The sequence below is a fragment of the Rhinopithecus roxellana genome, chromosome 14 (assembly GCF_007565055.1).
Source record: "Rhinopithecus roxellana isolate Shanxi Qingling chromosome 14, ASM756505v1, whole genome shotgun sequence".
Lineage (NCBI taxonomy): Eukaryota > Metazoa > Chordata > Mammalia > Primates > Cercopithecidae > Rhinopithecus > Rhinopithecus roxellana.
In genome coordinates this window covers 42,247,961-42,265,479 of record NC_044562.1, presented here as the reverse complement: position 1 = coordinate 42,265,479, position 17,519 = coordinate 42,247,961, and the positions used below count along the sequence as shown (strand labels likewise).

The window sequence follows — 17,519 nt, the reverse complement described above, 5'->3', positions numbered from 1 at the left end:
CAATTTCATCTGAAACTTGTTTTGCAGTGCTTGAGTCTTGGTTTTTAGGAAAAGACTTGTGGTTGCTATGGAACTGTTAATAACGATTGCTGCCTGTACCTTAATTCTTCATACTCCCAATTTCCAATATAAAATCACTTAGATTTGGACTCCGGGGCAGTAAACAAACTTTTGAGCAAGAATTAACTGGACTTGGGCATTAGTGTCTTAATGTAGGAAATGACTTTCATTATAACCTTTACTTATACTGGCAGCCAGGCTATGTTGAGGTTTCCTAATAGTGGGCTTAATCGCATGAGTGTCAAACTTTGCTCTTCTGGGTGAGCACTGCTAAAAGCAGAAACATTTTGGGTTTTCATCAGACAATAAATATCAGAAATCCTTGTTTTGTACGGAACTAGTCTTAGCAAGGGTCTTTTGTTTTCACATATAAAAAGAACCAGTAATTCAGCCACATACTGGATTCCTAAGCAGAAAGAAGAAAATATTCCTGTTGAAATACATATCTATTTACTTTAAAAATAAATCTCACAGAAAAATGACTTTATTTTTTGCTATATATCTGTGAGATTCGTGACCCATGTAATAGATGCTTCTTACTCCTGAATTATATTTCTAAGATATGGCTCTCAGTCCTTCTTAATGTATAACAAATCTTTGGGGAAAACTACTCCAGTTCTTGAGCTCCAGGCATAGAAAGTTAGGAATGAGTTGTTGGATAGGTGGGAAGAGGACATATCTAATTTAGGGATGTTGCTGTCTCACCAGTATGCAAATAACTCAAAAATAATACAGAATAAATCGCTTTAATTTCCACAACTGTTGCTCTCTGTAATCCCTACAGTGTGTGATTTTCAATAATTATCTGGCCTAATTCTCTGTTTTATTGCTTAGGATTTTAATGCTTCAAATGTGGAACATAGAATAAATGTGATTGCCAGTGAAACTTAAAAAAAAAAAAAATGCTCAAGTGCAGTTTTCAGCTGACATACAGCTAGTTTATAGGAACAAATGAAAAACACATTTTGAAAAGGAAATGTAAATATTACATTAGGTCTGGGTCCCCCAACTTCTCGGCTGCAAGAAGTAACAACAACTGCATAAAGGTTAAACAGGCTTGCTTTGGGACCTGAGTAAAATTAAGTCTGCTACCAACTCTATGGCACTGCAGAAGAGAAAGGATTATCTGTGTGAATAAACTGAATTTACAGGTCAATACATTCATGTTTGCAGGACTATTTAAGGTATTAGAAGTTCTGATACAATACAAGAAAAATGCAGAAGTAACTATCAAATCATCAAGCTGCTGAAATAAATTCAGATACTCTCCAGAGCTGGCAAGGTGATGTCAAAAAAGTTAAACTTGAAGAATGAGACTTAGATTTCTAAATGAGATTGGTTGGGGGAAGCAGAGTTAATAGGGGAACTCAAGACCGAAACAATCAACATTACTGCTACGTTTGGAGGAGAGTTTAAAAATCAATTCTTTCTGCTTGTTCTAAAACTGTTCTGCCAAAAAACTGACATTGTTACATGCCTTTTATTTTTTGGTTTATTTAATCTTCTTTAACACAGCCATTGTTGGTTCAACAATCCAATATTTGAGGTTACATTATTGCAAAAATAAGGACATAGCTGAATAGGTTATGCCATCAATACATTTGTTAATCCTATCCCTTTTATTAAAGACAAAGCATAGTTTGTTAATACCGTCTTGGATTAACTCTATTTGTAAGGTTACTTACAGTGGTGCATACTAAAGGCAGGAGATTTGCTCCCTGGACCAAGTGTTTTTAAACTATAATTTAACAAATCATTAGCATTTTGTAATTAAAAACAGATAAAGCAATATTTTAGTATAATGTTAGGTAGCAGTAAAAATTACCCTGTCTGAATATATGTGTACATATACATAAAACACTAGCATGCTTTAAGAAGTTAAGAAACATTAATATTCTGTGAAATTAATATATAAATTAAATACAATCTGGAATGAAATTCCCATTATGTACAAAAAAGAAAAAATAGAATATTTCATTTCCAAAACCTATAGATTTTAGCATCTTATAAGCCTACATCACATCATATGGAATGTAAGGGTTAGTTCAAATTTGAAGAGCATTGAAGAATAGTATGAGCCAAGTTTCCACAAAGCAGTATATATTAATTGTATTTTGAAGATTTATATTCGTTCCAATGTTAACAAGACAACATCCTTTTGAGCTTCCCTAAAGAAATATTTGTAATATCTTTTATTTATTAAGAAAAAATACAGCTTTAACACTGTTTGTTATTATTTAAAAATATTAGAAAATTAAAAAATTTTGAAGATGACATGTTATTCCAGGATATATGAACTTCTTTAGTATTGTTATTTAAGGAGTGAAATAGTTAAGCTACTATTGTAAATATTTTACTTTCAAGCACATACATTTTTTCTCTGTTTTCATTCTTTTTGGCATTCTTTGTTTCCTGTTTCATTTTCCAAATTTTCTTTCTTACTTTCTGAATAGTCCTTACTTTACTACATATCTTACTTCATTAGTTGACTTTTATGGTCTCTTCATTTTTCCTTCGTTTGCAATAATACAATGGTTTCTATTAAGTAAACAGCCAACTGAGCATCTCTTTTTATCTTTTGTAGATGTTTTATTCTTAAAACATATAGTTATATGTTTAGCTTACATATTTATGTATATTATATATCAACGCAAAGAATAAAATTAGATTCACAGAGTACGGTGGAAACACAATATACTACTGGTACACTATTCAGCAAGCTTATGGAATGACAAAAAAGAATGAATCACTTTTCATGACTAGTATCTTAATTATCCTCTGTTTTTTCTAACTAAGCCAAATAGATTAGCATTTTTCAACTGCTCAATTTCTTCTTCAATCTTGGAGACATTCTACGGAGATAGAACCTAAGCGCAAATTAAAAGTGGAGTCCGTGACAGGTCGCTTTCATGGTAAAGCCTGGTCTCTTGTGTGTTACTATGACTATGTGGTCAATGATTACTGCCTGGACAGGAACGCAGGAGTGGGTGGGTCGTGCTGGAGATGTGCAGGAGTTTGTTCCTCGGCCCTGGATGCCAGCTTGAACACAGCACAGGATGACACAGCGGCTCTAAGCTCAGGCGGACTGGTGCACCTGGAGCACGGCGGGCTGCACGGGGTCCTCATCGGAGCGCTCCGCCTCCTCGGAGGTTAGCGTATAGCCACCCTCATAGCGCACCTTCTGTGCCTGTTCCAGGGCCACTGACTCCTCCTCTTCGTCTTCCACAATAGTCAAGTCGATGTTGCTGTCCATTCCCGAGTTACTCCCCCTAGAGGTCACCTTCTCAGCAGCCTCCTCTGCGATTTCCTCTTCCACCAGGGCGCTGGCGAGGGACGCTTCGGAAAGACCCTCTGCAAAGGACCCCTCTTCCTGGTCATTCGGCATCTTCTCACTGCTAGGCAGGTCTTCTGACTTGGTCTCATTTTCTTCATGGCTTTCTCCGTCTCGGACTTTCTTCCGCCCGAAAGTGAGGGGAGAAACCTTGAAAGGGGAGCTTTTTCCTGAGGATAGTTTCTGGTGATTTGACGTGAGAGATTTCTTAATCTTCTCTCTCCTCTCTACAGATACGATCTTTGTCCCCAGCTTGTTCATCTTTTTCTCGATGTTCTGGCGAGAAAATGCTTTCTTGAGGCTATCCACTTTCTTGAGGCTGGATCTTTTTATTTTCTCGGCTCTACTTTCTTCCATCTTTTCCTCGGCACTGTCTTCCAGGGCCTCCTCATCGTGAGGCAAATCATCATCTGACGAGAGGTCCACGGTGTGCAGGGTTTCCTCCAGGGATTTGTTTTCATCCGGAAGCTCCTCCTTCCCTTCCACGGCGCTGGAAACGGGCTCTTTCACAAACACACTGGCAGGGATCTCATTTTCCTCCTGAAAAGACGGACAATATAGGTTTCATGTTAATAACATATTTCACAAATAGTCCTGAGCTGCTGTAATAGTGTGTCTGTTTTGGGGACACAGTGATGATAAAAACCAAATGTTTGTGGCACGAGTTTTCTAGAATAGGAAGAGTTAATTCCAAACTCGTCAAGTCATTCTCTTTAGGCTGGATAAGGCCAAGGGCAGCCTGTTGGGAATATCAGAAGGACAGCCGGCAGAAAGTCTATCAGTGACAGGCAGAGGGGAAGTGGGCAGTGACTGAGATAGAACAGGAAGCTGCTTAGATACGGAGCTAAAGTACGTTACTGTACTGTCAACCCACAGGCCCTCTCTCTCCTATCCTCTTTTGAGGTCAGAGGGCTTGAGCCTGCAAAAATCCCACTGCAGAAGAGCCTGAAGGTCAAGTTGGCAGATAAAAGATAGGGCAGGGGTAAGAACTGAGAAGTCTTCAAGTACCAGACACACATAAAGCCTTGACTGGGTTCCCTCTCCAAGTAGGAGTCAGAAGTAAAGGTAGGGTCAACCTTAGAATCCGTTCAAAGGTCCACACTAATTTGGCTGAGGACATCATTTTAGAGTGAGAGAAGCAAGGACTAGGCTTCCTAGGGGTGCACTCAGGAAGCCTTGTGGTTTAGAATATCCTTTGGGGAGATATTAAGGGGAGGTGAGATCTTAGGTTTATTTTTAGAGTAGTGAGGGGAAATTACACTTCCAGTCATAGTTTATCAATTCTCTAGTGTTACACAGAGCTTCTTTGGGCAAGAATACTTTGGCCCTCACCTCCAGCGAAGAGTGAGGAGAGAAGCACAGAAAGCTGCCCCCTTCACCGTTGCCAGCACTCTCCTCCAGCTGCTGGGCACACAGGCAAAGATGGCTCCTCTTGGCTTTCAAGGAGCAGCACCTGAACACTCAACTCCAGAGTGGAAGGGGGATGGTGTTGCAACATTGCTCACTGGGGAGTTTTGAATGCAGACAGACTCAGGTTACACAGCTAAAGAACCCTTGATTTTTAAATATTTTTCTTTGAATATTGGAAAAGGAGAGCCAGTCAGCAAAATGTCTTCACATCTTTTTTGAAAGAAATGGCACAGTAGTAAATGTGTGGCCAGAGGCCTGAGTCTCAGTCTTTGCTGTACTACTGAATAGCAGGACAGCTTTCAGCAAATAACTTAATCTCTTTGGGTCTCAGTTTCTTCCAGATATGAACAAGAGATTTGACCTAGATTAGTAGCTTTCATACTGCACTCCCAGGGGACCAGGGGTTCTGCTGGAATGCCAGAAGGGGGCAAGGCTCCAGATCCCCCTGCTACCCCTCCTGCAACCAGAGCCTCAGGATTGCCTGCTTATATCTAAGGCTGTTCAGCAAACTTTCAGTTTGAAAAATAACTGGATTTAGTGGATTTTAAAGTCTACTTGGGACTTAAACGTCATGCAAAGTTTATGTTAATGGCAAGAACTTCCCTTCTTGTTTTGTAATTTTGATTGACTGAAAAGATGAAAACACGCTTTAAGAGTGTCACTTTATATTTGGTACAAAGACTAAGTAAAGTTAGATATTACAGAGAAACTAAGAAAACTCTCCTAATTAATAACTGAATGGTAGAATTATGATGTTCCTTGAAAAATACAACCCTCTATCTCCCCTTACACACACTATACAGAGTCCTTTCCATAAATTGGTTAGAAACAAAGGATAATGTCTTGTGTCGAGGCAAAAAGCAGAAAAGTCCAATTAAATAGAATCCTTGTTAGAATGATGATATCATATATTGTTTCCCAAAACTCTCTCCACACTCTGCCATTTTGAATGTCATGGAAAGTGTCCAGGCCATAGTGAAAGACAAAGTAAAAATAAATAAATAAATAAAAGGAGCATCGGACTGTCACAAGTTATTATAACACAGACTTTTACAAGCACTGCTTTCCCGTGTTTCAAGGTGAGGTTGCTTCTAGTTCCCAGGAATATACTCCCCATGAGGGCAGGGATTTTTGTTTCTTGTCCATGCTGTGTCCCAATACCTAGAGCTCAACAGTTGCTTGTTAAATGAGTGCATGTTGGGTAGGTGGCTTTCTAAGAAAGCCCTGAGAGTGGCTGGAATGGAGATTGCCCTCTCTTGAGGCCTATGAAAGAACAAGTTTACCTCTGTGTCTAGAAGGAAGTTTGCTGACTTCTGGTGCCATTAGGAAATCAAGAGAACCTAAGTCCCAATGGCGGCAATGATCTCTATTTTTAAGGAAGGATTTTCTTTGCAGGCGGATGGGTGTTACTAAAAGAGGGTTAGATAACTGAAATAGCTAAAGCTTGGATGCTTAGTCTAGAAGCAGAATTACTTCTGGGGTTGACAAGAGGGTTGAGAAGGTTTGAGGGGAGTTGCTTACAGGGAAGGAAGAAACCAAGAGATCAGTGAAATGTCATTAAAAGTCCTCAGTGAGGAAAGCAGAAATTCAGAAAGAAAGCTGCAAAAATAATCCTTGGCTACCAGAGAAGAGGTACATTTTATATAGTATAATCTCTCAGGGTAATCAAAGGTAGTAAGTTGTATAACTTCCCTTTCTTTAATCCCAACAAAAGGTAGGCATATTAACTGAACTTCTAAAGGAATTAAACTAATAATATTATAGTTTTTCTTTAAATGTACATTTTATTATTACAAAGGCATAGTTGCTGTTGAGTCTTAGACTCTTTCGATTCTTTTATCATGTATCTTTTGAGGACAGCTTTGAGGAAAGTTATTATAAGGTGAATCATATATGAACTGTGGTAGATACACACTGTGTATATGAATGGGTGTTGAGGGAAGGTAGGAAACCCAATTGAACTCTTTTGTAAAATGCCAGGGAAATTATATGAGGGCTTTTTTGATGCCAGCTATAAAAATAAACCCAGCAGGAACAGAGATAATCCAGAATGAGTTGGATGTGTCTTCATGCAACTGGAAACAAGTGAGATATGTCTTCTTGGCTAACTGCTATGCTTCTGCTGTCATTTTAATTACACAAGCAGGATTTAATGTTCTGTATATTGAACAGTGTTTATTTTGTGGCTTCTGATGGCATCTACTCTGAAGGTAAGCCCTTTCTTTTCACACAAAAGTCCATGAATGTCCAAGCACATGTAGCTCTTACCTTTCCATAATGTTTGTTTGGAAGCAGAAAAATACTGATACTTTTCAAAATTTCTATTCTATAGTAAAACATATGAGTGGTGTTTGACAATTAAGTAACTCTTATGGTGGTGGATACTCAGTCTAAACTTCAGCCAATGGATGCTGGATAACTGCCCTCTCCTGAGGTGCCTAATCTCACCTGCATACGTGCCCTGTGCTCAAGCTCCCACATACACCTCATGGAAACACTTGATATTTCATATGCCTATAAGCAACGGGACACTTCTGCCTTCAGCTTCCTGTTGTAATGCTTCTGATTTGCTTTCTCTTACAGGTTGCAAGAATGATGACGATTTCAAGAGGGAAGATCAAGTACACATCCTCAATTCTGTCACTGCTTCCCTGCCCTCGTTACTTATAGGTCTACTTAGGGTTTGTAGCCCCTGAAAATGGCACTAGGAATCCCTTGTGGGCTGCACTGCTTCCTTCGGTAGTTCTGCCCAGTGGAGGCCCTCAGGAGAGCTGATTATTTACCCTTTGTTTTCAAAAAGGTCCTCAGCTCCCCTGATGCAGGTGTTCTTGGTTCTGACCTTTCACAAGAACCCTTGGGAGGTTTTCAAAGGAAGGGGAATAAAACAGCACACTTCAAACATATATGACTGATAGGCTCACAGCATAAAAATGAATGGAAAGAACTGAAAAGGTAGCATTTCTCCTTGTAGTTCAGCTTGTTTGCTGTTCATATCGATCCTAGTGAACTAATAGTCCATTTGTATCAACACAGACAAACTTGCCAACATGCTGGACACTTCTTGGTTTGAAGCTCATGGGAGCAAATCTTCTGTGTATATATCTAAATACCTAGATATGCTATGCACACTGTAATAGAAAAGAAGGCTCTATGACTTGCCTTAGAAAGGAAATCATAGTAAGTCATTTAAAAGCTTGAATAAGGAGAGAATTTGTGTCACTAACTCATCATTCCTGTTGGTAGAAGAAAATAACAAAGGATGTCATATTCCCACTGGGATGCGGTAGCATCCTGGAGGGATATGAAGACCATAAATTTGTGTCCATGGAATGTTTTATCCAATAATCTCTAAATACTAGTTATTAAAATAAAACTGTGCCCACCTGACATTCTGATTTATAGGTCTTTTTTACACATTGATGGTTTTCTCCGATTTGTGTTTCTGAGGTATGGATTGCCAAGTGGATACAGTCATTGATTAGAACTGCACCCCTAAGGCAGCTGTCGGTAGAATCAGCAAGTCATAAGAATAAAATGCATTAGTTATAATCCCTGAGCAGTCTTTCACATTCTGGAGGATTTAAAAGTTTCATTATTTGTCAGTGTTATCAAGGGTTCAATTCTTTTTTAAGACACACTGGTTAGGTGTTCTTTGTTACAAATAAAAAACACAAAACAAAACCAAACAAAAAAACCAAATCACACTGAATTATTTAAAAGCTGATGTAGAAAACCCAGTAAACATGAACTTTACCATGGTGGGATTATAGTGCTTGTTTTTACTCATTTTGCAATTCAATTCTATAATCTCTATTATTAATAATAAAATGAAACCTAGCCAGTCACTGTTTCTCCGGGCCTCTGTTTCTTTGATATAAAATGAAGTTAAACTGAATGATTATTAAGGTGCTTTCCAGCTCTAACATATTTGAATCTGTGATGTTAACATAAATCCCACAAAAAAGAATTAACAAATTGCAGAACTGATTCCCTAGTGTACTGATACCAAATGTGTTTTGTTTTATGTAAGAATCAAAACTATAGGACCTGAGTTGCATTGGAGAATATTTTTCATTCATTCAATTCAAACAGATATAGATTACAAAGCAGTGGAAGGGGCAGCATTTACTTGGAAGGGCTGCATCTGAAAGAGTCTAGTTTTTTTTACGTCAGAGTATGTAATGATTCTTTCTAAGGAATACCAACAATTATCAGTTATTCACTTAAAGTGCCTGGGGCAGTGCTCACCTTCAGTAAATGTAAATGATAACAATAAGAACAAATATTTTGTTTACCTCGTAAAGTAAAAGGGCACTGGATAAGTAACACATCAAAGCTAATATCCCATATGGGAACATTGTAGTGTGATAGAAACATGGCGAGTTGTCATATAAAGGCGTCTTTTCTTATCTATATCCTCATTTCTTCCAGGTCTGTACTAATGTAACAGTCTTCAGAGCAGTGACTTTGGATAAAGTACAGGCTTTTTAAAAATCAATTTAAAAATGGTCTGAAGATGTTACACTTTTAGCGTCTTTCTAAAATTCTGACCTTATCAAAGGAACCCAAAGTATGAAAATTTGAACACATTTATAGGCTCAATTCTCCAGAAATGTATCCACTGCAAATAGCTAACCTTTCCACTTTTTTCACCCAATTTCCCAATTTTATGTGGATGAAAGTGTAAGCTGTTCATGAGTACTCTCGTTTTGTTCCCAGGATTTGAAATAATCTCCCAACTGCTTTTTCAAATAATCGTTACTAGAACCTTAAGAAGACATAAGAGGGTACTGCATCCTCAGGGCCAGTTACCTGTGAAATTCTGGTCTCTTAAATCAAAAGAGAAAATTTCCTTGTAAGTGTAGAGTCACTGATTTTCTGTACAAATTCTATTTTTTCTTTTAGTAAGTGATCACCATGATTAGAAGCAAAGTCTCAGTCTTTCTTTAGCATTTGCTTTCTTTTTGATCAGCAATGCCTATGAGTCTTATTTTATTTATGCTGGGTCATGCCACAGTATTTTGAATTCAAATATTGATCTGAAGCTATTACAAAAAAGTTTAAAAGACAAAACTGCGGAATTTAACTAGGATTTTAACATTTATTTTATTGCTGAAAGAGAGATGAATGTTTCTTCAGTTTTAGACACTACTGGTTATAATTTAAAGTAATTGCTAAGAAATTAGATGCTTAACATCTACAACAATGTTGTAACATTCAGTACAGAAATAAATAATGACATGTTTTAAGTAGGACAAATTAAGGACAAAGTTTGGAATTTTAAAAATGTAATTATGGCCAGGCGCGGTGGCTCACGCCTGTAATCCCAGCACTCTGGGAGACCGAAGCAGATGGATCACCTGATGTCAGGAGTTCAAGACCAACCTGACCAACATGGTGAAACCCTGTCCCTATTAAAAATACAAAAATGAGCTGGGTGTGGTGGCGGGGGCCTGTAATCCCAGCTACTTGGGAGGCTGAGGCAGGAGCATCACTTGAACCCAGGAGGTGGAGGTTGTAGTGAGCTGAGATTCCACCATTGTACTCCAGCCTGGGCAACAGAGCAAGACTCTGTCTAAAAGAAAAAAAAGTATCTTCAACCACTAACCAAAGCAGACCTGTAGATTTCAGCGGGCTCGACAGGACTTCCGAAACTGAAAATGTACTCTTCTCAACAGTACCGTACCAAGTATGTTCAGGTCATGGGATAGATTTTCCTTTCTCACTCTCTTATTTTTACGTAATTTTTTGTCTTAAACTAGAAACAGTAGATTTAACAAGGGGAAATCCAGCATAGGGTTCAGATGGGCTGAAAATGATAAATTACCTAAAGACACTGAGTAACACCTGGTACATATTTGCCCTCTCCATTCTCCACAGGTCTAGGAAACAGTCTCCTTATGCTACACTGTGAAGATTATGCTGTGACTAGAGGGTTTATTTAGAGTAGGTCTTTTGAGAAGAGTCCTTTGCTTTCGTGGAGATGAGATACCATGTTGATTTCAACATGGCGGTAGTTATATAATACATGGGTCTCTGTGTATAGCGGAGCTGTTTTAAGATCCTCGGTAGCCGGGCGTGGTGGCTCATGCCTGTAATCCCAGCCCTTTGGGAGGCCGAGGTGGGTGGATCACGAGGTCAGGAGATCGAGACCTTCCTGGCGAACACGGTGAAACCCCGTCTCTACTAAAAAAATATAAAAAAATTAGCCGGGCGCGGTGGCAGGTGCCTGTAGTCCCAGCTTCTAGGGAGGCTGAAGCAGGAGAATGGCGAGAACCCAGGAGGCGGTGGAGCTTGCAGTGAGCGGAGATGGCGCCACTGCACTCCAGCCTGGGTGACAGAGCGAGACTCCTTCTCAAAAAAAAAAAAAAAAAAAAAAAAAAAAAAAAAAAAAAAAAGATCCTGGGTAAGGTGAGGTCAGTTTTTACCCAAGGACCATATTTCTAACAAAGCAAAAGTGTAGCCTTCTTTCTGAGCCAATGAATTTCAGATCCACTCAGTAATATCTTCTATTCGTTGAGCACTTATAACATGCCAGTCCCTGCTAACTATTTTAAATGTTATTTCTTTCATTCCTGACTCTATGAGAGAGATAAGAGGGAAGAAGCATTAGTGTTCAAGAGTACATGCTTTGAAATCAATTAAACATGAGTTTGAATCCCAGTTTCACCACTTGCTTACTAACTAGCTTCAGACAAGCCATAAACATTTTCGAATCTCAACATCCTCATCTGTAAATTCAGGATAAATAAGATGCTTACCAATGTATGCTGGATTTATTAAATGCTTGATTTTTTTTGCTCTTATTAATATCATCGGCGTGTAGATGAGAAAACAGGTTTGGAGAAGCTACAAACGGTGTCCAATATCACATATTTAGTAAGTGGTAGAACTAGGATTTGAACTACTGTTTGTGTGACTCCAAAATTTATCTTCTGAACTACTATACTGGGCCACTCTCCAATACAAATTATTGTTTTATCCATTGGCATAATTATTACTCTGGGGAAACTGCTACTTTTAGAAGGACCAAGAGAGTCCACTGAGTGACTATACTTGCATTTGTTTTTTACAAAACAATCGTCTTGCGATGCCTTGAGAGTTGAGAATTCTAGTATCCTTTAGGCTAATAAGGATCTTCCATGGCTTAAGAAAGGTCCAGTCACTTGCCTCTAGTTTCCTGCCTCCTAAAATGCTCTTGAAATGTGTCCTTGGGGATGGGTTTCTAAAGGGGCCAGAATGGAGTCCGAGCACATTGCTATGGATACTCTTAGCTTCCAGTTTGGTCTTGAGCACCCCTGTTTCAGCTTTTACTCACTAGGTGGAGAATTTCTACTATTTCTGGCTGCAATTTCACACCTGCCAATTCAATGCGACAAAACAGGAGACCATGTCAGGCCCTCACAACAGCATATGCCTTTAAGTTCCCAAGCAGTGTTTTTTTTTTTTTTTTTAAATGTCAGATTTATAATTCTCCTGAATTTCTACTAGCATATCCTCTCTATCCCTCCCCTCAACATCTGCAGAACATCCATGACAAAACAAAACAAAACCCAATCCTGATAAATTGTGACTTTCCTCTACAAGATAAATACTTTTTTCCTCCTCCTTAACTGAGGGATGGGACAAGAGATAATTTGCCTGATTCATACTGGAAGCAGGACAATTTCCTTTGGTGTCTCAGACTTAAACAGGTCTGTACATGTTTGGTTTTGTTTGGAGATCAGTATTTAATTTAGAAATGCCTTGAGAGCTGAGATTTCTAATATCTCTTAGGCTAATAAAGTAAGGATCTCATATGGTTAAGAAAGGCCCAGTTATGGTATCTCTTTTCAATTCATCTGGTGCATGAAAAGCCACTGCATTTGCATTAAAAGCTGAAAAGTTTTCAGCTGCAAAAGCCTGTAAGGTAGAGGAGGACATAGGCTCCCTAAACCTTTACAATACTCAAGTGCAATTTGAGGAGGACAAAAAAGCAGCGAGATGAGTCTTTCCTTTTATGGGGGTAGGAAGGCTTAGGTTCTAACTTGGCAGAGCAGATTCCTTTTGAAAAAGAAGGCTCCCTCGGTTTAAATCCCAATTTCTAAATCTCGCTTGGGAGATGAAGGCTCTCCCTGTGTGCCTTTCACAATCAAACTGTTGGTTATAGCCTCTCCCTTCCATGGCTTTGAAATCTTCTCCTATTCATATGGTCACAACAAGACAGCCCTGGGGCGAGGATGGCAATCACTTCCTGGGCTCTGTGCTGGCTGGATTCCACTGGGCAGAAGGGCTTCCAGCATTAGGCAGGGCTGCCCTGGGATTCACAAATGCCCACCACTTGGCGGAACAACAGCCCCACGCAATCTCCCTGTCCCCAGATAGCCTCTTGCTACATTAATTGCATCATTGATGCATTAAAAAAAAAAATTAAGTGGACTTTTTATTCGAAGGCAACCGTTTGAGGGAGAAACATTTAAGACTAACCTTTGTGACTATAGCTGATAACATTCTGTTTATTTTACTTAACAGTTGCGGTCTCTCTGAACAAAGAGAGGCATATCTAGTGTGTTTGTACTCTCTATTTCTAGTGCATTTGCTAGAAAAGAACTCCGCAAGATTGCTTTGCCCAAAAAAAGTCTTAAAAGAACAAAGCTAACTCTAATGGAATCAATCCTCTATTTGCTTGGTCCCCAAAACGTTGGTAGCCTTTGTACAAAGGGATAGTTTGACTTTTTGGTTAAAAAAACAACAAAATACCTCACATGATCACTTCATTTCCACAAAGAGTTAATGAACAGCCACTGAATTAATTTGCCCTGTCCAGCTAACAGCTGCAGCCAGAGCCTTGCCCCTAATGCAAAGAGATAAATGAATTTGACTAGGGTGCAAGCACCTGCACGTCTTCCCAACCTGTACAGAGTACATCCAGGTGCTCCCTGACAAATGACCCGGGGCCTACTAAGCCCGCAGGCATCTTCTTTGGGTTAGTCTGCAGTGACCTGGGAAATTCCCACCCCTGTGTGCAGATTTCATATTTGCTTGCTGCAGGCAGATAGGGGAAAGTGCCTTATGTGTGTGATCCCTGACAGGCAGGACAAATGTGAAAATGGCTGTGAGAGCCAGGATGAGTGAGATCAAGAATGTTGAGGAGTTCCAGCCCTCCTGTAAGGAGGCATAGGGGGCACTGACCTGGAAGATGAGCACTTTGAAATGGTTGCGTCGGAGGAGCTGGGCGTGGTTGTTCTCCAGCCGCTTCACCTGTGCGCTCTGCCTGTCCATGCGCTCTTTGACCGCGCGCGTGTGGGCGCTGACCTTGCGGGACTTCTCCAGCAGCTTGCTCACCGTGTTGCTGGTGGAGGCCTGGTACTTGGAGAGCTTGGTGAGGTCGTTCTGGATGCCCTTCACGGAGCCCTCCAAACTGATCTGTCGCTGCTCCATCTTGTGCTGGTTCTCCTGCACGGCGTCCAGCATGTTCACCAGCTTGTCCAGGAGCGTGAGCACCGTGACGGCGTTCACCTGTGAGTTGTCCCTGATGGCCTCCTCCGTGTTCCCCAAGTTCAGGCTCGGGCTCGGTGTGGAGGAAGGCATCGGGCTGGGGCTCGAGGGCTTTTCCTGCCGCATGTCAGACCCAGGGTGCTGGAACTTTTCGGCCTGTGCAGCGTCCTCTCCCATGGCTAGGCAGGTGGGAACGTTCTTCCTCTCTGGGAGCTGCTTCTTGCTCGGGTGAGAAGTTGCGGTGGTGAGGGTGCAGGATGAGGCCCGCTGGTTGGAGCTCAGAGCACCACTCTTTAGGACTGGCAGAGGTTCAGACAGGCAACAACTGGCTACGCTGATCAGGGGAACTGCATTCCAGCTGCTCTTAAAGGCCCTGCTCCACCCAGTGGGAGGAGAAGGTTACAGAACTGAGAACGACTCAGGGTTCAGAAGTATGCACACACTTCCTAACCGCGTTCTGGGCACAGGACACTTTGTCGCAGGTTTAGCTTTTCTTTCCTGCTCCCCTTCCCTTTTTAAAAAAGTTCAATGTCATATTTCAATCATGACTTCATCTAGAGGCGGAGAAAAACATGCTAACTTGGCCCAGCTCCACAGCTTCCAATTGACTATAGCTAGTAAACTTTTCTCTGGCTGCTATGCTACAGATGCAACAGGGTGCCTGTTTCTTTTTCCTGGATACAAGTTATTGTAACGGAAAGTATTGTTTGCATTTGCCCTAGAACTGACTGATGGATTGCAGAACACCAGGTGTCCTACTGGGAGGCATAGAGTTTAAAGGGTACTGCAGCCAAGTTTGTATTATTAGTTTCTCATTTGCAAAGGAATGGAAGTAACTCTGATAATGTTAAGGAAAACAGCTCAGTTCTTATTACTCTTGCAGTTGGGGATACAAAATAGGTTAAAAGAGATTGAACTTTAGGGATATTTAAAAAAAGTAATGCTGCTGTTATGACTATTATCATGTAATATATGTGAACTTTTTGGATGACCACATTTAAAAAAATAATTGTTTTTTTCAAGAGGTGAGATTGAGAGAGGAAAAATAAAATGTAGTCTTTTTAAGAACGTACCATGATGATTTGTTTTAACTAACTTTGAGTTGGTGAGGAGAGACGTTCTCAAATGCCCGTCTCTGCAAGACATTTATTGACACGTGCCCAGAAGGGTCTGTTGGCAGGCTGAGTTGGAGTTTCTCAAGTGGTTCTAATGTTTGACATTTTAAAATTCCTGCTCAGTGAAGTAGCACACCTGTTCTCAAATGTGACCCTCTTCAGCTGAACCCTTGGGATGTGGGGCTTATTTCCTAAAATGGCTTTACATGCTTGAGTTGATTTTAAATGTATCCAGCCTTTGAAAGTACTTTCAGCAGAAAGTTTGTAATAGGCCTTCTATGAACAATTTTGAGAAGAACAAATGCCAGCTCATACCAGGTCAGGGATTGATAATGGAGCAATGCCATTCATCAATAGTAACACCTACATGTAAGCCAATCACTCAGCAGGCCATTGGTTATCACATTGGTTGACTCTGCCTTCTGCTATATGCATGAAGCACTATCCGGAAGACATTGGCAAAGCATGACCGAGACCCTGCTCTCAATGAGTATAGCTGCCAGTTAGGAAGATGAACTAAAGATATTTACAGAGGCCTCCAATTTCTTCAGATAATTGGTACCACCAAAACCCACTTAAAGCAAATGCTTTAAAAATAGAGACCAAAAAAGGTGAAAAGAAGGTTTGGTTGAGATGTTATCTTTTAAAAAAGTAAGAACATTATTAAAATTAATTTACCCTTATATTTGATAAAATTTAGTTGGTCAAAAATGTGTTAAATATTAGAATAAAGGATGAATCAAGTGTTGATTTTGAGAAGCACAATTTTCTAACAAAATTATATGGTATCATGACACGACGTCCTTTTACATTTGACTTTTGTAGGCAAATCATAGAGTGTCACTATTTCAAAAATATTTGAGGGCTTCATCAATTTTCCAAGAGCCTCTCTTAAATTTTGACATTCAAATCATTTCTTTTTGAAGCCCTTATTGTGCCATCATCCGTGTAGATTTGTTCTTCTTCAAATGTTAATGTTAACTATTCCAGCTGCAGATTCTCATTTGTCAGAGGAGTTGCCCATGATTCAAGGGCTTCTCTAACATTACCTTCATCAACTTCATGATTTCCTACGTGTTTTGCAAAATTTGCGATTTCACATTATAATCACTTCACCCTGATTTTGCATTGATTTGTGCTGATTTTGCATTGCATTGTTGGATATTGTATAATCAGCTAGATGAATAGAGACATTAAAGAGATGGGGTGTGAGGTGGGAAAAGGAAAGAGGCTAGTTGTTAAATAGGAAGAAAGGTTTGCTTGTGGGCTTACTTATTTTTAAAATATATATTTTGAATAACACAAATAATATCAGTCATCTATTGCTATGTAACAAACCAGCATGGAACTCAGTGGCTTAAAATAATATTTTATTTACTCTTGATTCTGTGTTTGGCTAGTCAGGGCTCAACTAGAATGGATCATTTCTGCTAGGCATATGCATTCATCTGTAGTTTGAGCTGAAGAATCTGAGATGGCCTCATTCACATGTCTGGCTTCTCAGCTGGGGCAACTAGGATACTGGGATTTCTCTCTTTTCCGTTTTTCAGTCTCTGGGGCCTTTCCATTTGATCTCTCTAGTAGGGAAGTCAAGCTTTTTTACATGGTACTTCAGGGTTCTAAGAGAGTAGAAGCAAATCTGCAGGGTGTCTTAAGGCTGCAGGGTATCTCTGGAACTCTCCCCTTGTCACCTCTACATGCTGTGGTCCAAGTAGGTCACAGGCCAAGATCAGATTTAAAGAGTGGAAATAGACTCCACCTCTTTATGAGAGAGAAGTAGTAATGTCCCATGACAAAAGGGTGAGCCGCTTGGGGGTGATTCTTGTAGTCATCTTTGAAAACAATCACCACGTGAATAGATTCTTCTTTTAAAAGGCTATCACAGATAAAGTGGAGCCCCTTTTGATTACCATTTCCATTTTATTCCCTCCCCTCTCTTGTCAGGTAATCATTTTAATGGATTTGGCATATATCCTTTAAAAATTATATTTTAACTTTTAAATATAATTTAAATCAATTCATTAGTGAATAGTTTCATGCTGTGATGCAATTTGTTTTGTTGGACAACCTTACAGTCATGGCAGCTAGAAGGAGCTATGTAATGGGAACGTACAAGACGGCCTGAA

General features: G+C 39.8%; 1 protein-coding gene across 1 annotated transcript; it reads right to left on the bottom strand.

Moving 5' to 3' along the window:
* Positions 1 to 1,534: 1,534 nt before the first annotated feature.
* On the bottom strand, positions 1,535 to 14,818 carry CAVIN2 (caveolae associated protein 2). Its single transcript, XM_010388765.2, has 2 exons — positions 13,973 to 14,818; positions 1,535 to 3,931 (listed from the first exon to the last, which is right to left on the bottom strand). Exons 1-2 carry the CDS (start codon positions 14,453 to 14,455, stop codon positions 3,137 to 3,139), a joined length of 1,278 nt encoding a protein of 425 aa, XP_010387067.1. The 5' UTR covers positions 14,456 to 14,818; the 3' UTR covers positions 1,535 to 3,136.
* Between the last annotated feature and the right edge of the window lie 2,701 nt (positions 14,819 to 17,519).